The sequence below is a fragment of the Vigna radiata genome, chromosome 9, assembly GCF_000741045.1.
Source record: "Vigna radiata var. radiata cultivar VC1973A chromosome 9, Vradiata_ver6, whole genome shotgun sequence".
Taxonomy (NCBI): Eukaryota; Viridiplantae; Streptophyta; class Magnoliopsida; order Fabales; family Fabaceae; genus Vigna; species Vigna radiata.
In genome coordinates, this window is record NC_028359.1 from 17194502 (window position 1) to 17217668 (window position 23167).

Here is a 23167-nt window from a genome sequence, read left to right on the forward strand (position 1 = left end):
TCTGGGAATAGTCTTTTGGTGAAATCTTAAACCTTTTTCAACTTAGGAACTTACTTTTGAAATTAAAAGATGTTTTCTTACCAATTAGAGAGTCATTTTGAAAATCTCATCTTTTTAAAACAAAAAGAACTCAAAGAGCTCAATTCATGGAAACTAATAATGCATATTCTAATAGCATTCACATAATACCTTCCTAAATGAAGATAAAGAAAAACTCTTACAACTATCATACAAAGGCATTAACCATAACTGNTAATTGGCAGAGGACANGATACCTACACTCTATTAACCCAACTACACACACATAACAAACACGCAAACCAAGGGCACGAAAATCGAACTATTACATTACAAATGTGTTCACACCAAGTTAGGCACAGTTTAAAACAAACAACAATAAGGATAACTGAATTCATCCCTAAGACAATTTTCACAAAGTGCATTAACCATCACAGTTTGTCTTGTTCAANATNGCATANCCTAAACAAGTTATTACCCAGAGAACCAATACTGAGAAACGTATATTTTAAAAAAGAAGGAATTTATATCACCTTGAGCACTCACTCTCCAACAATACAGCAACGTTCACTTAAACCACTAAGAATCTTCTTAATCCGCCGCACAATACCCTCAATCGATGCTTCCGAACACTCCAACCACGGCTTGTGACCGAAACCGGAACCAGAAATGTGTCAAATAAAACACAAAACAATGAGATTAAGGTTCACCATTTTCAACCACTAAACAATTAATAGCATTAGGGTTCGCCATTTTCACCTCAATCCATGAAGCTACTCTTTCAGCGCCCAGCTACGGCATCGCAACCAACAACGATAGTTCAAGAAACAGAGATGACGAAGAACCAAACCACGAAGAGGGCTACAGAGAACAACAATCAGACCGAAGACGGCTCCAGAGAGAAATAATCACACCGAAGAGCGACAAAATGTCAGTGAATATGGTTTTCGATTGAAAAACGAAACCTCTAGGGTTTGAGAAATACAAGAAACCTGAGAAAGAGAGAGCTCGAGCTTCAGTGGAGTGAATATGGGGTAATCACAAATACATTTTATTAAAAAACTTATTTCCCTAATCAGAAATACATTTTATTAAAAAACTTATTTCCCTAATCAAAAATACATTTTATTAAAAAACTTATTTCCCTAATCCGTATATATTATCCGCATCTAAAATTTCGTTCTATTTACAAACATATACTACAACTTATATACGAATCTCATCCTTGGGTAATTTTCCCGCCATCTCGCGCCAACGCTATATACGGACATTATATACGGAAAATCCGTATATAAAAGTCCATATATAATATTCGTATATAACTCATTATTCAGTAATCCGTACATAACTTCCATAGATAATAGCTAATTTATATACGGATCAATATCCGTATATAATATTCCGTAGATAATGACATTATTTCTTGTAGTGAACATAAGCAGGACAATTTTCACAAATTTTATCTAGTGTAACAGATTCAATCTTAACATTCTTAGCATATAACAAGGTTTCATTTAATTCCTTTTCTAATTTCTCATTTTCTGCAACAAGGTTATTAATCCTATATTCATAATCTATTCTTTCAGAGTTCAGTCGATTAACCTTATTGTCGCAACCAAAATTGCGACGGGACGACGATTCAAAAAAAGAAACAATTTTTGAAAAAATAGGTTGGAGTCGCCACCATAGTTTATTCTGGAAAACTACGAAAAAACCATAAGATGATAAAGCTTGGTCTACGAAAACCAAATTCAAGGTTCGGGAGTCGGTTACGTGTAGGGAAGGTATTAGCACCCTACAACGCGTACCTTTAATTAAAAAATGTGAATTCAATGTCATTTTCAAAATGTTTAATCATCCCTAAAAATAAAACTCTAAAGAAAAAATATTTTTTTTTTATTTTTGTGCCCGACAAGGATTGACCTTGCTCCAACGTATTCTCAAAATGAGAAATCAGGGTTACGTAGTTCTAGCGGAAAGATTGTTTGTTGTTTGAAAATATGAATGTTTTATATTTTTGGTATTTTTATGTGAGGAAGAAGAAAAGGTTTTCTAACACAAGGACGATGTGAGCGATCACACATGTGCTTAAACCTTTAAAATATTTTTGATTATTTCTATAAAAAGGAAGAAAAGGTTTTCTAGCACAAGGACGATGCATGCGATCACACATGTGCTTAAACCCTGAAAATATTTTTCATTATTTTTTTTTAAAGAGGAAGAAAATGTTTTCTAGCACAAGGACGATGCGTGCGATCAGACATGTGCTTAAACCCTTAAAACATTTTTTATTATTTTTTTCTAAATTGAGGACATTAAGTACTAGGCTAGTGCAGATGATTGCACGAGTACTACCATTATTTAAAATATTAGAAAAATATTTTTCATAATTTTTACTTTTTATTTTTTATGATTATTATTTTTGTCTTTTTTTTGTAATTTTTATTAAATGAGAATAATAATAATATTTGCATAAGTATTTAAAATAAAAGATAAAGAAAACTTTATTTAGTTATAAAGAAGCAGAACAATATTAAATATTAAATACTAATAACTCCAAAAATCCACTTTTCTAATTTTATGACATAATAATAGTTACGTAAATGTTCAAAATGAAATAGAAATTAAAAGTCTAAAATAATTGAAAAAGTATATGCACGGTGAAGAAAAAGATAAAACAAAGCAAACAAAAGTCATAGTAAAATATATGAGACAGTGTAAAAAAAAATCACTCAAATAACAAATGGGTAAAAAAAATAATAGCAGAAAGTAAAAATAAAAAACAACATAGGGTGGTAAGGATGAAAAATTGTACGGAATATTTAGCCGAAGCCTAAATTCTTCCAGAAACCCTAGGTTTCTTTTGCCTCTTCTCCTTTTTTCTCTGTTCCCTTATTTTCTCTTCCCGAAATTGGATTTTTCTCCTCCCTTTTTCTTTTTTACAAGGTGCGTATTTATATACACACATTTGTGATCTTGCCTTAATGGCGAATAAATTGTCAATTAGAAAAATAGGGAAATTAATGGTCTTGATTGAAGAAAAATAAATCACATTATAATAATTGTCAGAAAATTGTCTATCATATTTTTCTCTTTAGGAAGAAACTTAATACAACAATCAATATATTATTTTTAGTTATTGCTTGTAATGATTTTCATAATGTTGATTCGAATTATTCCCAAATAAAACAAAATTTCGAAAATATTCTAAAGTGATCTGTCATGCATTAATATTAATTGGTTATGGGCATTTTTCCGAGGAAATCAAATCCAATTCATCACGTGCAACACCTTTCCCATTTTATCACCAATCTTTTTCTTTTCATTTTATTCACGCGCACCGCCTTTTTTCCTTTTTTCCTTCCTTTCTTTTTTTGTTTTTTTTCCTTTTTTATTTTTCTTTTTCCTTTTTTTCTTTTATTTTTTGTTTTCTATTTTTTTTTTCTTTTTTCATTTCTTTTCTTTTTGTAATTATTTTTATTTTCTCTTTTTCCTTTTTTTTCTTCTTTTTTCGTGTCCTTCCTTTTTCCTTTTTTTTTCTTCTTTTTTCTTGTCCTTCCTTTTCCTTTTTTTTCTTATTTTTTCTTTTATATTTTTTTTCTTTTTTTATTATTCTTTCTTCGTTTCTTTTTTATTTGTAATTATTTTTTTTAAACAAAATAGTAAAATAAAATTAAGAATAACAAAATAACATAAAATAAAATAAATAATAAAAAAATAAAAGAAAATAAATGAAATAGGACAACAATAAAAACCAAGTCTCATTATGTAGTCACCCGGACGAAATTGGGTGTTGACACTGATATTGCAGTCGCATAGCTTCAACTTGTAGCTCTTTGAATGCATCTTACAGCAGATCATACTTGACTTCCACTGGTTCATTTGATATGTCTGCATCACTGTCATAATCGCCCCATGTTACTCGTGTCATATAGCACATATTTGATTCCTCCTCTTGATTAGAATCTTCAACACTTGAGCATTCAGAATCTGAGTTCTCCCAAGCAATGTAAGCTCCTTTCCTCTTCAAATTTATGCCTTGAGGGAATCTTTTCTTTCCTTTCTGCTTTGCTTTAAGTCAGTACAATCAGGCTTGATATGACCTTCCTTTCCATATTCATAGCACTGGACAACATTTGTACTGAAGCTCTTCTTTTTGCTTTGACCTGCATGGTTAGATAGTTGACTATCATTTTGCATAAGTCGACTAAATTTTCTTACCCTCAAGGTCATCAGTTCTTTCTCGTCCATGTTTGTTTCAGAGTTGTTCTTGCTTGAAGCTTTCAGGCAATGGACTTCTTCTCTTCAATCTCCTCCTCATCCTTTAATCTACCAAGTTCAACCTCATGTTCGCGTAGCTTGCCAAACAAGGTAGCCATGCTCATCGTTGTAAGATCTTTGGATTCAGAGATTGTTGTGACTTTTGGTTTCCAATTCCTGTTCACACTTTTCAAAATCTTGATGTTGATCTCTTCCTTATCAAACACCTTTCTGAGAGCCATTAGATTATTTACAATGTGAGTGAATCTTTTTTGCACATCATAGATGTTTTCTCCAGCCTTCATTCTGAAGAATTCATACTCTTGTATCAGGGAGTTCTTTCTAGCTCTCTTCACTTCATATGTGCCTTCATGAGTTACCTCTAAGACATCCCACATTTCCTTTGCAGATTTGCATTGAGATATCCTGAAAAATTCATCAATTGTCAGTGCAGAGGCAATTATATTTCTAACTTTAACATCATACTGAGCTTTTCTATTTTCATCAATAGTCCACTCAATAAAAAGTTTTGAAACAGTTTTATCATCAACAATTTTTGTAGGCACAAAAGGACCATGTGGCATCTAAAATTCCTTTATCTTGCGATTCAAGAAAGATTTGCATTCTGATTTTCCAAAAAGGATAATTTTCACCAGCAAACAAAGGTGGTCTGTTTGTTGAAGCACCTTCACCAAAAGTTTGAAAACATGAAGTCATCCCCAGGTTTTATAGTCGAATGAAATAAAAACAGAGTTGACTAAATTTTCAAATATCTTATGAAAACCAGCTCTGGTGCCAATTGTTAGGAAACAGGTAGGCTTCGTTTTTACACCAAGAGGGGGGTGAATTGGTGATGTTTCAAAAGCAAAATCTTTTCGCAATCTTTTATCAAAAGTACAAAGCTTTTTAGACTTTCTTGAAATGCAAGTAATGAAAATTTATATGCAGCGGAAAAACGTAGTTGACTGGGTGAAAAGTAAAGTCGATTGAAATTAAAAAGTGCAGGGATAGAGAAAATCAAACAGTGGGGATGGACAACTGGCAAGGTCTGGAATCATTGTGAAGCAACTCCAAACAGCAAGCAAGTTGAATGACAGAGTGGTGCAGCGGACATGAATGAAGATGCAACAGATGTAGATGGAATTTCGTGGAATTGTAGTGTTCGGTGATGTTGGGAATGTGTGGAGTATCCTCTCAGCTCAGAAGGACTTCCCACTATAGAAGGAAGCTAAAGGAAAGGGTAGAGAAAGTAAAGAGAAGAAGTGACTCAAGAGCAATAGGGCTGGAAAATAATTTCTACAGCATTTCACTAAGCTCAAAAGTGATTTTACAAAGGAGAAGACCCTCTTATTTATAGGTGAAGAGGGGTCTCAAATCTGATTCATTTCCCTCTCAAAATTCAAACAATTCTGTCTAGGAAACTCACCTCCTCCAAGTCAGCTTGCTTCACGTGAATCATGCTGTGACGTCCACGCTAAGCGGTACTGATCGTGCGGCTGAGCGCCCCCCTCGCAGCACTCCTTCTTTGGCTTCCTCTTCTTGGATGGTACTCCTTCCCTTGCTTCTACTTCTTGGATGGCTTCAGTCAACTCCTCCAAGCTTTATTAAATCCTACAAAACAAATAAAACATATTAAAAGATAATCCTTCTAACACTTAGAGAAAGAAACTCAAGAAAGCTTTAGAAAGTCATTCTTTAACTTCCCTTTCTTAGTCTTAGCTTGAGTTGCTACTCCTTTGAATGGTTTCCCTGATTAGGATTCCATCAACTGGTTTTTATACTGGTTCAGCCAACAATGCCTACATCCAGTGTCCTTCCAACCTAGGAAGCAAATGCACTATAATGGTTGCGGTTTTTACAACAAGGAATCTATAGAAGACCTCACGTCAACAATATAAATCTCCTTTCTAACTCCAAACCAAAATATAGCTACAATAACAAAAACCAGACTTGTAGCAAAAACGCCCTCTTCTGCAATCTGAACACCACGTCGAACAATCCTCAACGTGAAACCCCTGTATCACAACAGTTCCAATTCCAACAGTCTTCACAGGATGCCAAGCCTCAACAAGTGCAGCAGTCTTCAAAGGATGTCAAGCCTGAAATGATCAACCCAGAAGCACCTGCTTTGTGCAGTATTGATCAAACAATGAGTGAGCAAGCTATCTCCCTTTGAATCTCCTTCAAGAAAGATCACCACGGTCTTCTTGGAGAATTCTTGGAGCAATTATCACAGAGAATTCAATCTGAAACAAGAATGAAAATGTTAGATCCTCAAAAGTCTCTGAAGAACTCGAGTTCAGCCAATTTATAGTTTTCTATCTATCAGATTGTTTCTCAGTCGAATAGGCTACTAATTCAGTCGACTGTATTATTACAGTTATAACAGACAGTCAACATAGTAGCTCTCAGTCAACCAAAATCAACACACATTTAATACAGTTGACCAAGTCATCAATACTCAACTAACTTTTAAAAATATAGTCGTTAGAGCGCAAGAGCTGTTAAGTCCCTGGCAAGTGTACCAGATCATTATCAAGTAATATAAAACGGGTAAGTCCGAGTATCGTTTTCCCAAAGGAATCTTAGGCCTTAACTTTCATGTAAATCAATTGCATAAGACTTGAGAAAAGAATTAAATTTAGGTTTTGTATGCAAGACAAAATTAAACACGCAAAATGCAGTGAATCAATTGGCTAGAAAAGACTATGGATGAATAGAGTTGTTGGAGTTTACAATTTCATCTTATCCACCCTCTTATATCTACTTTTTTTATCTAATTTGCTTATTTATCATATTGTCATGCAAACTTTCTTGGTCTACCCTTAACCCAATCTCTTGACGAAAAGAGCCTATTACTAATTATCGGCTTGCTATCTCTAGCCTCCCCTAGTAACTAATAATGCATGATAAACGGAAGCAAAATACAATTGATCGTCCTACCCCTAGCTCTAGGCAGTATTAGCATAATCAAGGAATTCCCCCCAGTTCATGACATTACTGTACGTCTCCGTATCAATAAAGACAAACAACATTTACCGAATGAGTTAAACGATAAAAGCATTAAGCAAAGGTAAGGAACTGAACAATTGATAAAGATAAGCATATGCAACCATATAAAGAAGATAAGAATTTCAATATAAGAGAGTTTCAAAAGAATACATTATTCCCCAACAACCTAGGGTTTAGTTCACCATAATCATGATGAACTAGATGAAAAATAATGAAAGAATGGAAGAATAAACCCTAAATTTGGTAGATTGGAGCCTAAGCATCCAAGGAACCTCCTCCAAGGTGTGTAGAACAGCTTTGGACGTTTCTCTCTGCCAAAAGATTACAAACCCTAGGGTGTCTAGGTTTTTAAATAGGACATAAAAATAACAAAAAACAGGTCCAAGCCCAAACAGATCACAAAAATAGCACAAAATATATCAAATCACGTTCTGATTGACTTTTTCTGGATTCTGGTTGACTTTTCAGCACTCCGGTAAACTCTGGTCAACTTTTTAACATTCTGGTTGACTGGTTGACTTTTCTGCACTCTGTTTGACTTTTTTGCACTCCAACCATTTGATACTTTAACCTTTCTTTCAATTCATTCCAAAAACCTACAAAATCAAGGGAATTTAATGATAAAATAATAAAACATGTCCTCAACTCTCTTATTGACAAAATTAACGAAAAATCATGAGTCAAAGCAAGTTTCTAAGTCAACAAGGGTGCATTTGACATCAAAATTAAGTATAAAAATAACGGTTTTTAAACCGTTATCAAGAGCATAACAGAATTCCAAATCAGATCAAAAATACAGTCGAATGTAAATCAGACAAAGTCGACTGACACATGTAAAAACACTTTGAAATTCTTTTCAACTCAAAACATCAGAAAGCACTGATTCTCAAAATCTGTACAAAGATTTTAGCATAGTCGAATCCATTAATAATGTAGTTGACTGTACTATAACTTTATCACACAGTTATAAGTTCATGAAAGTGCTTGTAGTTTTTCACTTTAAAATATGTGCAGTAAAACATATGTAATGAAGCATTTCACATTGCACATAAGCATGTAAGCATGTAAGCATGTTCCACATATATATCAAACAATCAACATAGGAACATACAACACATTACATCAACCATGTTTAGCATATATAACAATCAATTCAGCATAAGAACATGTAATGCAGCAACATGTGTACTGTTATTAAGCAATGTGTTGTCATCATCAAAAACTAGAGTGATATAGAGTTTGTGTTGTCAACAATCTCAACACACAACATACCACGGATAAGTCCTTAAGGACAGTGAAACTACACGTCTTAGGAAATACTTTTCGTGATTTTGTTAGCAATTTCTTCAACAATATTAAGGACTTACGATTGACATCAGTAACCAGATTCCAGAAAGTAATTGTTTTTTTCCGGAACTCGGACGATATTTGTCAAACCACTTCCGAACGTGTCAAAATTCAGGGTCTCCTCTGGATAGAACTTCCAGCGCTATCAAGAACGTGTGTCCACCCTTTTAGACATGTATGAAGTTGTTACTGCTCTTTCATCTCCAAAGCTCGACTCCAGTATCCCGTCAAAGTCAAAACTAGTTGAAGATTGGATTTACGCGAACAAGGAATGCCAACACACTTTGTTTAGTGCTCTTTCTAATAAGTTGCTTACTGTATATTTTTACAAAATAGAATACCTCATAAAAAAACTGATAAAACTCCCTATGAGCTATGGAGAAGTTATAATCTTAAAATCTAAAAGTATGGGGGTGCCTAGTTAAGGTAATAGTACCTGATCCTAAGAAAAGGAAAATAGACTCTTAAAACATATGATTGCATTTTCTTGTAGACTATTGATTTTTGTGCGTCATGAAGTTTTAACCAAAACTCTCTTTCTAATTTACAGGAATCTTTTGAATCAAAGCAGGCTTCCATGTTTGTTGTTTTAGACAGAACTTTTGCTCTGCAAAATGCCTTGTTACTTGAATCAAGAATGATCAAAGCTTTCTTTGTTTATTCCATATCAATCTTTGTCATCTTCATGTTGACTAGTACAAAGCAAACATACAATATGAGACCGTTCCTATATATTGGTATGTACTGACTAGTGCTATTAGTTTATATAAACCTCAGACTATATAATTTTGACTAAATATTATTGTTTCTTTACAGAGCTTTTTGCAACTTTATTTGTAGAAGTAGTCGTTATTCGTTTAACAAGCGACAACATTGAGCACCAAACATGGATAATAAATGTGGCAAGATTATTATTCATGGTAGCTGCTGCGGTTCAACTGCTACATGCCATTTGCACATACAAGTAAATTGATAAACAGTAATAATAAAAATGCTATATTTTGAATATAAATTTTGTATCTCAGAATTCTTTGTTAATCATGCAGGGACTATGAAACTTTGAACCATCAAATGCTGTTAGCACTGATGAACAAGGTTAACACCATGCAAAACCAAAAAGAATTGTCATATGACATGGATACTGATTACGAGGATTGGTCTGAATGGATAGATGCTGATTTACCTGATGATGTTAATTGCCTTAATGATCCTGATTACATACCTCCAGAAGAAGTTACAGAGAATTCATTCACAGCTATGAAAAATTATAATCTACGTTCTCGCAATCTTTTTCATTGATTGTTACCACTCCATACTAATTTATTAATCAGAACTTTGAAGTCTACTAGTGAAACTTTATTCCATTTATTTGTTTCATGATTCTGGATTATGTGTGTACTACTCTTTGTAAGGGTTTTGACTTTTTTGCAAAGATTCTTAGATTTTATGGCTTAAACAGTTTCAAGAAGTTTGTACAGTGGTACTAAAATATGGTACGACAACTTTGTCTTTAAATTTATATTTCAAATTCATATGCATATCTGCTTTGATGGTTAATTCAAATTTAGTATTTAATATTCTAATTACAAAAAATTTCAAAAAATTCATTAAAGTAGAAATTATGATATTGAACTAGTGTGCTTACTACACTAGTTTAAAGATCACAATTACATGTTGCAAATGAATTATATTACATAAGAACTATTAATAATCGATCTTAGGTATATGATCTTCCTTATGGAGAACATCTTTATTTCTTTTTGGATTTTTTGGAGACAAAGAGAAAGAAACTGGAATGATAGGTTTGCTCATAGATGGAACCGTGACCCTTTATGTAACCTTTGACGGTTACTCTAGTTTCAATAATTATAATTTGTCCCTTTCAATAAATTAAAATCATTGTTGGTTTTTACACAATAAACCTTTCATGACATAGATGCTCTTAAGTACATTTACTTGATTAGATCACTTTATAATTAATTAATAAAATACAATAATCTTAACATATTTAATTATTATATGATACATTAACATTTTTATATGATACATTAACATTCTTAATTATTTGAATTTATTAAAAAACATAACGTCTTATAAATAATATTTAATACTATTATTATTATTTGAAGATTACTCTTAGTTTCAATAATTATAATTTGAACCATTTAATAAATTAAAATCATCTTTACTCAATAAAACTTCCATGACATAAATTTTCTTAGATACATTTATTTTATTTAATCACTTTATAACTGACTAATAATAAAATACAGTAATTGTAACATATTTAATTATTTATTTTATATATATATATATATATAAATATATATATATATATATATGAATAACTTATAAAACTGTTAACATTTTTATATGATACATTAACATTCTTAATTATTTTAATTTACTTAAAAAAATAATATTTAATGGTATTATTATTATTATACTGATAATAGTATAATAAATTTATTATAACTGACCAATTTATCATAAAAGAACTTAAATTAATTATTTATTGTAAAGTTAATAACATATTAACTAATTATTTTATGTATCAGAAACTTTTCATTAAACACTTGAATTGTTTTCCATTAAGTATAAATTTAAAATATGAATATCAACAAACAACCGTAAAAAGATTTTAAGAATTGACTTTTATTTATTTTTCTTTTGACTGATAATTGCATATAAGGAAAACATTTATTTATTTAATTGCACATTTTCTTTTTCTATTATAATAACTATTTTTTCTCTCTCCACATAGATGGGTAAAAATAACGTTATAATAGAAAAAAGTAAATAAACTTTATTAATAAATCCACAATGAAAAAATGTTATATAAGTTGCAATGGTAAGAATAGTTTATGCATGGCATTGTTAAAGATGTTGAAGGTATTAGTGATAGTAATTGTAGGCTTGATGATTACGAAGATGGTGCAAAGTGAAAGAGAAGTTGATGGGATTTTGGGTTCAAAGAAAACAGTTCGTGTTGAAAATGATTTGACAAATAGAATTTCTGTGTTTCTTCATTGCAAATCGAAGGATGATGATCTTGGAGAACATGTTCTTCAGAATGGACAGTATCAAGAATGGAGTTTCAGAGATAACATTTTTCACAGCACTCTTTTCTGGTGTGCCATGCGAGCATCCAATGTTCAAAGCAGTTTTGATGTTTATAGTTATAAAGCTGACAGTGCTTTGTGTGACCAATGTAACAGAAGTTTGAGAAATGATGGATTGTATTTCTATAATCAGTACGAAAACAAATGGGAGAAGAGACTCTCATGGAATATCCAAGCTTTCTGAATACTTTATGTCTATCAAATCAAATAAATTATTATTCTTACTTTTTTTTTATAATCACCATTTATCTTATATTTAATTCTTTTTATCAGTAAACATTTTACTTGTTATAGTATTTTATTTTATAAGTTAGTTTTATAATAATTGAGTTATGTTTAAATTTTATTTTTTATTTTTAATATGATATTACTCATGATTTACAATCAATTTTAACAAAATATTTTATTTATTCGACCTATTATATTATTTGCGAAAAGAAAATACATCATAAGAATATTATTTGAATTACCACTTTCCTTTACTGCAATTTGTTACGTCAAATTTTAAACCATGATATAGAATTACAGCCTCAAGACTCTCTTCCTAATATATTTTATCAGTTTTGAAATTGAAATTTTGTATAAATAAATTTCCAAACTAAAACAACAAGAAATAGTTTATTTATCTAACATATAAATATAAAGTATATCAACATATATAGAATTTAAAATTAGATAAAATTACTTTAAAAAAATATATAAAGACTAAATTGGAGATTGATTATATATTTTTTAAAATTTAAAAAAAAAATCCTACGAAATTTTTTTCAAAAATATTAGTAGAAAAATATAATTACAAAATCAATTTCCCAAGAAAAAGTATTTGGATTTCTTTTCTGTACAAAATTAATTGTGAATTTAAAATTTGTAAGAAAATTACTTGTGAACTTTAAATTTAAAGGAAAAGCAAATTTTTAAATTTTACAGTAATTAATTCTCTATGAATTAGTAAGATAAACTACAGAAAATACTTTTGTGTGCAAACTTTTGTAGAAAATCTACAAAAAAATCTTTACAAAAACATGAAAATTTTTAATAGTATGTTATTATTTTATAATCCTACAGAAATAAATCCATCCACAAATTTAAAGTACTGACTAATTTTATTTACAAAATTATGAAATTTTATATATCAATAAATTTTATCGAAGGATTTATTATGGCAAAAAAATTCATCAATAAAATTCGTCGATAATACATATTTTACTTATTGATGAAAAGTCTTATTAGTAAATGAGATATGTACCGACAGAAAAATCTGATTGTAAAAAGAGTGAGAATTTTTTTCACCCATTTTTTAACTTATCGATGAATTTTATTGACAAAAAAATTGTCAATAATACATATTTCACTTATCGAATAAAAAGTTCGTTGATAAAATTTGTTGAAAATGTATAATTCATTTACCAACAAAAAAATATGTTTGTAAAATCTGTCAGTAATGCATATTCCAGTTACCGATGAAAAACTTTGTCGGTAAATCTTTTAGTAAATGAAATATGCATTGTCGGCGAAAACTTTCGTCTGTAAATTCTTTTTCCCTTTGTCCACAAGAGACATTATTTATTTTGCTCTCTCTCACAGGTCTTCATTTTGGTTACGTGATGTTGTCTCTACATTCCCTCACTTCTCCATCTCATCTTAGACCATCATAGCTACAATCTCCTTTCACACGCCTCCATCTCCATTTAGTTAGGCCGCCGTCTCCATCTCCACCGATGTCGTTGAGATCTTTCACTTTATCTTCTTCTTCTCTAACACGAGCTCGGGAGGGACAATGCCTTTTTTCTTCCTCTTTCATGCGTCAAGCACCACCATAATCGTGCAATTCGCTTTTGTTTTTCACTCTAACCCTAACCAAAGCCAATGTTTTCCACCATCGTGCAACAATGCTGTTTGGCATGAACCTTAATACTTTTTCCCCAAAATTATATAAAAGCTTGTAATAAAGGATTCAATTGGATTGAAGATGTTTGGAATGTGTTCATTCTTTTGGATTGGTAAAAATGAAAGAAAGAAGAAGAAAGAAAGAGAGAATAAGAAAGAAGATGAACCAGATTGCGATATTTATTGATGATATTTTCGTCGATAATTACCAACAGATTCACGAACAAAAAAGTTATAGTATTTATCAACGAATTTACCAACAAATTTTTTTTTCGATAATTACTAATAGAACAAAAATTTCACCAATAAAATTAACCAACAACACTTTTACCAACAAATTTTAACCGTCGATAAGTCTAATTTAGCAACAAATTTTATGTATTACCGACGAATTTTAACCGTTGATAATATATATATATATATATATATATATATATATATATATATATATATATATATATATGAAAGATAGAATAAATAATAAAAGATAAGAAAATCTTACTTGATAAATAAATAATTAATTATAACAAATTATATCTAACTCTCAAATTAAACCTTAAAACGTATAGCTATTTCTATTAATTAAAAAATAGGATAAAATAGTTAAAATTAAAGGATTATTCATGTTATGACTTAAAATTGTATTTTTTTTATATAAAAATCAATTTTGATTGGTTCTAATATATGGATATTGTAAGAGTCTAAGAAATAGTATTTGATTGGTGATAACGTGTTTTAAATAATAAGATTTATTTATTTTAATATTAAAAATTTAGCATACGAATAAAATTTCTATTAATGAGTTTTATTATCTAAAAATAAACAATTTCTCTAAACCTCTTTCTTTAATAGTTTTTTTACCTTCTCTATAAGTCTTTTAAATTTTCGTTCATTTGTTTGAAGATTAGAGACTGTCTGGGTGATTATTGAGGCATGATCTTCTATTTCAACCAGTTCCTTTTTGCAAAAGAATAGGTTGATTTCTACTTTTTTTCCTTAACAAGTATGCTTTACCTTAGCTTGCATGTGATGTATGAGTTTTCTATAAAACTTTCTGTTGATCAATGCTTCTAATATGAGTCTTGATCCTGTTTTTGTTATTCGTAGAAGCAGATAGAGTTTTATGTGCTCATAGAGTTGTCTTATGACTCCTAGAGTTCTTTGGTCATTTTTCAAGTATAGGAAGCTAGATGCTTTAGTTTACATGAGTTGGATATTATTGGTTGAATTTGGTATGTGGATGTTTTGTGCTTAATTGTATGGTGTGTTTAATTGCTTGAACTTAGTGTTGGTTGTAATTGGACTATGGTGATTGGAGAAATTGAGGATTTGGCCATTTGAGTAAGTTGGTGTTCATTTTGACATCAAAAATTATGTTTGAACCAAGCACTAAGTCAGAAATACCAATTTGATCATCTGAACAGGTTCTTGGTTTCTCAAATCACATATTTGTAGTGGTTGTTTTCTTATATGACACTAAATGGAATTGATGTAGCGTTGAACACTAGCTTGACACTATAAGTCTAGAAACAAGTTTGCTCTAAACTGTTGAGCTCCCACTTTTCTTATTGAACGGTCATTTTTGTTAATGGTCTAGCGACATATTTAATTTTTTTTTCTTATCTCCGTTATAGGAGTGAGAGTTGATAAATCTATGATTGATGAATACATCTATGACCAATTTAACATATATTAGTTCAAAACACTAGATCTATTTATCTATAATCATCTTAATTTTTAAATTTTTGGATTTGCTCAAAATAGTTACCACGTTGTTAACGAAATTCACTTATAAATATGTTAGATACTTTTAATAAATTCTAATTATATATCTTTTCTATCCACATTTTTAAAATCCAAAATGTATCCTAAGTTTCAATTAAATCAATATTATTTTATTATTAAATTTATACCTATGTACATGATACTGTATATTAATTGCATAAAATCTTCTTATAAATAACACTCGTTTGGATGAGTTTCCTTACAGAAATTCATAAAGAAAAAAACAGATCAAATAAATCTTTATACAAAGTAAAAGTAAAATTTTGAAAACTACATATATTTTTTTATTTGTTTTTATATAAATAAATTTAGTTTATAGAAAAAATAATTTCAATTTTTTATTTTCTTAATTGTTAGTGTGTGGGTCTTTTTCTTTTACCGATACAATTGCGTTGTTATATGTTCAAATGAAATAAATTAATATAATATTCTTAGATTTGGGGACAGAATTTAACAATATAATACTACATTATTTGTAGCCTGGAGCAGATTTTGGACGGTGATCAAACTATTAATTACTTTCTTAATCTCGATCTCAGTGCGTGACACAAATTCCCTGACATGGAACATTGCACCACAATTGCCTTTTGCACGCACAATTAAGATTTCGAGGTGAGATTAATAGAAAATTATGAACTTTACTAAGAGATACAATGCTCTTACATTCTTTACTTTTGTATATAGAAAAATATTATCTTATGAAAGTTATCAAAATCACTTAAATATATTTCAGTATTCAATAAATTATTCCTAATTTCTAGTAAACGAATATTCTAGTTGATAAAAAAAATCATTTTTATTCTAATAAAGTAGTTATACAACTTTTATTTTATACAATAAATATGTCTAAATTATTTAAATATTGTTTTTGGTTTTAGTCTTTTGAAAATAAGGTACAATTTAGTCCTCAATCTTTTGGAAACTTTGATTTTAGTCCTCCAAAATTAACGGTGTTAAAAAAAATCTGACGTGGCTAACGGTAGTGTGCCATGTAATTTTTTTTACGCTGGTCACCCAGCTTCTCTCCTTCCCTCTCCCTCCGAGGCAGTATGATCTTCCTGGTTTCCCCGGCCGACCACCACGAGATCGCACCGTCATTTAGTTTGAATAATCTTCCACTCCACACGCCGCCAACACCATCATGCGCCATCGTGATCTATCATTGCAGGTTCGTCTTTCTCGCATCAGACCACCTAAAACACCACCGTAGACCACCGTAGACCATCTTCTTCATCCATCATCAGAAATTTCCAGACCTGCAAAAACACTTAGCCAAGAACCCAGTTCATTATCATCCTCATGCAATGCCTCCATCAATCATCCAACCACCTGCAGTAAAAGCCAAAACCTCCATCCAAAGAAACCTACAAACCAGAATCACAAAATCAATTCAAAAATTTCTCAATTCGCATAGCCAAATCGTGATGCTTCCCCATCACCATCGTGAGCCAAATCGTGAGTTCCTTCATCTCCAACAACCTCCTCATACTTCGTCCATGAAACCTGCAGAAAAATCCCTAAATTAGACCATGGAAACCCTAATCGCGAAACTGCAGAAAAATCCCCAAATTTGACCACGGAAACCCTAATCGCAAATTCACACCTACACAGAAAACCCCAATTTGTGTGGCAGCGGAGACAATGGAGGACTTCGCAAGAGACAATGGGGGCACCGATGGTGGACGAACTGTGGTGGTGCGGCCTTTGATGCAGCGAGAGAAACGCGACAGAAGAAGAGACGAAGGAGGTGCGAGCACGCGACGGAGGGGCGAGCACACGACGGAGGAGCGACGAGAAGTGGCGGGGGAGGCGACACCGTGGACTCCTTGGACAAGTGGAGATGGAGACATTTCGCCATTTCGCTCGAGCTTGATGTCCCAAATCAGAAACGCGATTTGGAGGGTTTTTTAGACAGTGGAGATGGAGGTTTTACGTTGGCCATGGAGGTGAGCTTGGTGGAGGGTGGTTGTGTATGGAGGTTTCGCGGTTGATGGTTGTGGCCACTGTGGTAGAGTCGGAGGGAGAGGGAGAGGGAGAGGGAGAGGGAGAAGGAGGGATAAAAGCTGGCTTATCAGAGTAAAAAAAAATGACATGGCACACTACCGTTAGTCACGTTAGATTTTTTTTAACGGCGTTAGTTTTGGAGGACTAAAACCAAAGTTTCCAAAAGATTGAGGACTAAATTGTACCTTATTTTGAAAGAGGGACTAAAATCAAAAACGTCCAAAAGGTGAGAAACTAAAAACATATTTAACCCAAAAAAGTAATTAATGTGAAAATAAGGTAAGTAAATAATAATAATTAAAAAAAATAAAAGAAATAAAGGGAGTATATTAGAAGTGATAGTCATCATTTTATATGTATATCATAATATTTCATGCTTTACTTATTTTTTTTCAGTAAATAATCATTAACTATGAGATTTTTTTTTTAGTTCAGAAAACCATGAGTGATATTATTATTGAAGTCTAATTTCAATTTAATATTTTGAAAACTTTATTTTGGTTATTCTCCAATGAATTATAAATGGTAAATATGTTTTTTGAGAGTAAGTTAGAATTTTACTAACTTCAAAGTTTTGGAAAAGAATTAAATACAATATCTAAAAAGGTAAGAGAAGTTGAACTAAAAATCTACTATATTTTATATTGATTTTGTGATCTTAAATTGTTAGTAACGTATACGATGTTTGATTGGATGTGAAGTTTGATTACGAATAATGAAAATGTATTATAACTCAATTAAACAAGTGATTTTGGATTTGATTTTAGGTGTATGTATATTTTTAATTACTTATTTTAGGTAACTAAGTATATAATAGATGTAAATTAATGCCATAAAGAAGTTAGGATTTCTAGAATTGGTAAAATTTGATTGCGTATTAATTTGTCCAAATTCTTTTTCTTTTTTCACATTCCCTTTGAACATAGTTTGAATGATGTCATTTATTAAGTTCATAAAACTATATCAAACACTATTTAATTGGTCAGTCAAGTAATAATGTCCATCACTCAAGTTATAATTATAAGTTTGAAAAAAAGAGGAAAGTCGCTAAAACAAATTCTCTTGATTCTAGATATCTCATCGTTCATGTGACAAATGATCACTTCCGTGATGAAAATTTAATATGTGAAATGATTTTATAAGAATGTTGCTTAAGGATGTAATGTTTGGACAATAAGATACAATATTGACTTCTTTTCATAGATAACTAGTGCTTAAATATATTTCTTTGGATGCTCAAACAAAAAAGGGGTTGAACAAACTTTATTTCCTCTTAAGTTATTATCATAAGCTAATAAATTAATATGTTGAAATGTAGCAAGAAATTATGCTTTGTTTGGCGAAGATATGTTACACAAGAAAGATTATCTCAAACGAGCGACGTATCTTTATTCATGTTACTTAAAAGGGTATGTGTGTGCATATGCATTATGCATGCATGCATGTGTTTTATTATATATCAAAAATTTTGTAGATGAATCGAATTAGCAATAAAATAATATAACTTTCATTGGTCTAATGTATGAAATTTGAATTTCATTTTATTTAAATGTATGAATTTGATTGGTTTAAGTGATGTTTTGACTTCATAAGATAAGTAGATATCCATAATGTTATGTTGAACAAGTTTATGATTTGTAGTATTTAGTAGATGAACCCATTAGTGAAAGAAGATACCTTTGTTTCTTTTATGATATAAATAATATAAATTAAATTGAAGTAGGTTCATTTATCAATTTTATAATTATTTATGAGGTTTAATATCTATTTTGGTTTCTCGGTTTGTAGAGTGTGTTCAAAGTTGTCTTCATTATTTTCAAAAGTTCACAAAAGTATTATATTTTACAAAAACGGTTCACGTTAGTCCCTTTTGCTTACGACGTTAAAAAAATTAACGTCAGAATTACCCTCCTTGCGAAAACTGAATGAGTTGTCTAGTTTATCATTACGTGACATCTAAGGTGAATTGAGGTGTCAATTTTGAAAATAAAACTTAATGACGTGGATTACCATAGGTGAAGCGTTGGAGGCCATAGTTCTCACGGTGGGAAAGAAGTCATTGAAGTGGAGTGATGCCTCAACGATTCAAGCTACGAAGTGAGCCACCGGGCACACTAACATTGTCTTTGGAGGAGTTGTTGTGGCGGTGCAATCAGTCGCCACCCTAAATGATCGGATTACAAAGGAAGAGGGCAAGACGAAACTCAGAGATATTCTGCAGGATTAACGATTAAGTTGTATATAAAAATAAGTTTCTTCTGTAGAAGGACTTGTGTTAAGACCAACTTAAAGCTTCAGCAAAAATGCATGTGACCTAGTAAACTATGTCAACTACATTAACATAAATTTCTCTAAGGTGAATTGAGGTGTCAATTTTAAAAATAAAACTTAATGACGTGGATTACCATAGCTGAAGCGTTGGAGTTCAAAGTTCTCATGGTGGGAAAGAAATCGTTGAAGTGGAGTGATGTCACAACGATTCAAGCTGCAGAAGTGATCCACCAGGCACACTAACATTGTCTCTAGAGGAGTTGTTGTGGCGGTGCAATCAACCGTCACCCTAAATGCTCAGATTACAAAGGAAGATGGCAAGACGAAACATGGAGATATTATGGCGGATTAACAATTAAGTTGTATATAAAATTAAGCTTCTTCTATAGAAGGACTTGTGTTAAGACCATCTTAAAGCTTTAGCAAAATGCTCGTGACCTGGTAAATTGTACCAACTATATTAACATAAATTTCTCCATGGGAGGAAATGACAACTCCAACATTGACCAACAACATGTTGAAGAACACATCGTACCTTGCTTTGTTAGTGCCACAAATAAAAGCCACCAGGAATGTTGCCACGAGCACTGAAAAATCATGTTTTAAAATAAAAAAGATATTAATCAGAGAGTAAGCAAAACATGCGAAGTCTGTTAAAAACGTACTTAGAGCTTTGAGCATCTGGATGAATGCCACAAAAATATGTAAATAAGTTATGTCACCAAACCTGCAAAGACATTACTGTAGAAGGAACAGATAAGTAAGAGTCGGGATGTTCATCCACAATAACACCAGCCTCACCAAAGAGAAATTTTTTTCCCTTCTCTACATATGCTACAAATAACTTCTCCACATCCCAACGATGATAAATTAGTAGTGTACGAGCGTGTTGCTCTCTTACCGATAGCATCTCCATTGCTCTACGCAAGTCCTTCCTTTGTAAACATATGCATATTGATCTCAGTAAATGGGAAAAATATAATTTATCCAAACAAAACACACAAAGGCATCGTTCCCCCCCACCCTCCCCTCCCTCATGTTACATGTCCAACCAAAAGTGATTCCTTAGTAATCACCTGCAAAAGCCAAAGGATTTCATCAATCTACAATAAACTTAAGAAAAATAAGCACATAATCCAGCTTCACACCATACCAAAAAATATAATAATGATAGAATCACATAACCCAACGAACCCACAATAATATGAGATGCTGGTCATTAAGAAACCCTTCAAATTCCAACCCCAAATGAATTCAAGAAAGCCCAAACGTTAATGTCACACAGTCTAACCAGGCAACAAAATTTAAAGCAGCCCTAAAAGCCCAAATTGAGCAACGAACCCAATTTCAACATCAATTTCACTAGATTCTTTAACCCCAAATCGCGAATTGATTTTAACCTAAAGGTAATGAAGGAGAAGTTGCAATAGAGGCTACAGTGTGGCTCGATATTTAGTGTGGCTGATTAATGGTGATGAGGGTGATTGCAGAAGAAGGATAAGTGTGATGAAGTTTCTAGTTTTGAGTGGGAAATGGACTATCACGTGATAGTTCCTCATTGGTTGAGCTTGCCATGCAATGACTAATTGGACAACTCATCCAATTTTCGCCAGGAGGGCAACTCTGTCGCTAGTTTTTTTAACGCCGTAAGAAAAAAGGATTAACATGAACTGTTTTTGCAAAATATAGGAAGTTTGTGAATTTTTGAGAAAAAAAAGGATAATCTTGAACACATTCTACAAATCGAGGGACCAAAATAGGTATTAAACATATTTATGAAATGAGTTTACCCTTACTTATGAGGCTTGTAAACCAAAAGTGCCTAGTATGTGGTAGAGCTTTGTTGTGTTTGAGGAAAACCTTGGCTCTCCTAATTTTCATTTCACATTTATAAATGAAAGTATTGTATATTTTGTATCAATTTTGGCATCCAAAATATTTTTTGAAAATTTATCAATGTTAGTATAAGTTAAATTTTAGTCTTTAGTGGAAAATACTTAATACAAGTCTTATAAGAATTTTAGATGTTGTTATGATTTTGTTGAAATTGGATATTATTGATTAACAATGCTTTGAAATTGATTAAATATATTTGGTATGATTTGATTATATTCAATCATGTTGATTTCGTGGATTTTAGGTAATATACCAACGTGCTTAAAAACGAGTCAAGTATAATTTATTTGACGGAGTGATATAATTGGAATAAAAATGAATATTGATGTGAATTTATTTTTAACATAGATATAAAAGTTTTGTATGATTATTAAACATAATTTATATTTGAGGTTAATTCAAATTAGTTTGGCCTAATTTATTTTTTTATATTTTTTATGTGTTATGATGACTATTTTGGTCGTACTTCATATAGAAACATATAATGTTACGAGTTTTAGTGGCACTTCTTAACCAATCTAAAATTATTTTTTATGAGTATTTAATTATTATTATTTTTTTTTTTGTAAAAGAATTGTGTATATTTTTAATGTTATAGACAATTTTATATTCTTACTATTCCAGTATACCAAATTTATTGTAGTATTTTGAAATAAGTGTTATATCCTTAAGATCTTATGAGATATTTTGAAAATTATAATTCTAATTAAACTTGTAAAAAAAGTTTATGCACAATTTAAAGTTAATGTTATTCATTTTCTATTGAGTTGTAAGTTGTAAAGTGATAACTACAATGTCAAAAGATAAGAAAATGAGAAGATGTTAAGATTGAATTTCACCTATCTTCGATGTACAAATACAAATTATTCTCTTATAGTGTATTAGGTTTATGGCAAATTTTTAGCTTCTCATTAAAAAATGATTTAATCAATTAAGTCATCTTCAATGTAAAAGTTGTTAATTTTCATTTTGTAGACTTTAGTGTGCCGTACTTCTTTCAAATCTCTTTACAACTTTTACTCTAATGCAAAGGATCTTATACCACTCCTACTTTAATCAATGTTTTATTTGGTTGTCAGAAAAAAAAAATAAAAAAAAAAGTCTCCAACAAGATTAAAAAAATATTTTCTTATAACTTAGTATCTTATTCAAAATATAAAAAATCTTGAATGTTTTACCACGTCAGCCTTCTCCAATGGAAAGATGATATAATAACAAAATTTTAATCTTAGAAAACTCAATGCCCTAAACTTTACAATTAAGATGCCTAATTTACATTGTATGTGTAATTGTGCTGTACAAGTAGAGGTGTCAATTTAACCCATGGTCCCAAGGCCAACCCTAACCCACTATTGAAAAAGTCCTATTTTAAGAAGTCCCTTAAGTAGGGGGCCAGAAAAAAGCCCCAACCCCCAAAGCCCCCTCTCAAGTGGGTTAGGGTCAGGGTTAAAGTGGGTTAGCCCCACTCTAAAACTTTAATTAAATCTCAGCCCAAAACTTCAAATTAAATTTTAGAAATAACATAATTTATATACATATTTTTTTTTGTAATTTTACTCTCTCTC

The 23167-nt window shown here is 31.1% G+C and overlaps 2 protein-coding genes across 4 annotated transcripts; one reads left to right on the forward strand and one right to left on the reverse strand.

Annotated features, from left to right (window-relative positions):
- Positions 1 to 11568: 11568 nt before the first annotated feature.
- Positions 11569 to 11943, forward strand: LOC106773452 (S-protein homolog 29-like). The gene has a single exon (XM_014660146.1). The coding sequence runs from the start codon at positions 11569 to 11571 to the stop codon at positions 11941 to 11943; it is 375 nt and encodes a 124-aa protein (XP_014515632.1).
- Positions 11944 to 16291: 4348 nt separating this feature from the next.
- Positions 16292 to 17600, reverse strand: LOC106773931. Of its 3 annotated transcripts, none has more exons than XR_002669657.1 (3): positions 17035 to 17600; positions 16871 to 16934; positions 16292 to 16795 (listed from the first exon to the last, which is right to left on the reverse strand). XR_002669657.1 is itself a non-coding variant. In XM_022786190.1 (3 exons), the coding sequence occupies exons 1-3, from the start codon at positions 17279 to 17281 to the stop codon at positions 16749 to 16751; spliced, it is 354 nt and encodes a 117-aa protein (XP_022641911.1). In that variant the 5' UTR covers positions 17282 to 17600; the 3' UTR covers positions 16292 to 16748. The 3 variants fall into 3 exon arrangements, 1 of the variants encoding a protein (XP_022641911.1); XM_022786190.1 differs by having other exon boundaries at positions 17039 to 17600; XR_002669656.1 differs by having other exon boundaries at positions 16292 to 16934.
- Between the last annotated feature and the right edge of the window lie 5567 nt (positions 17601 to 23167).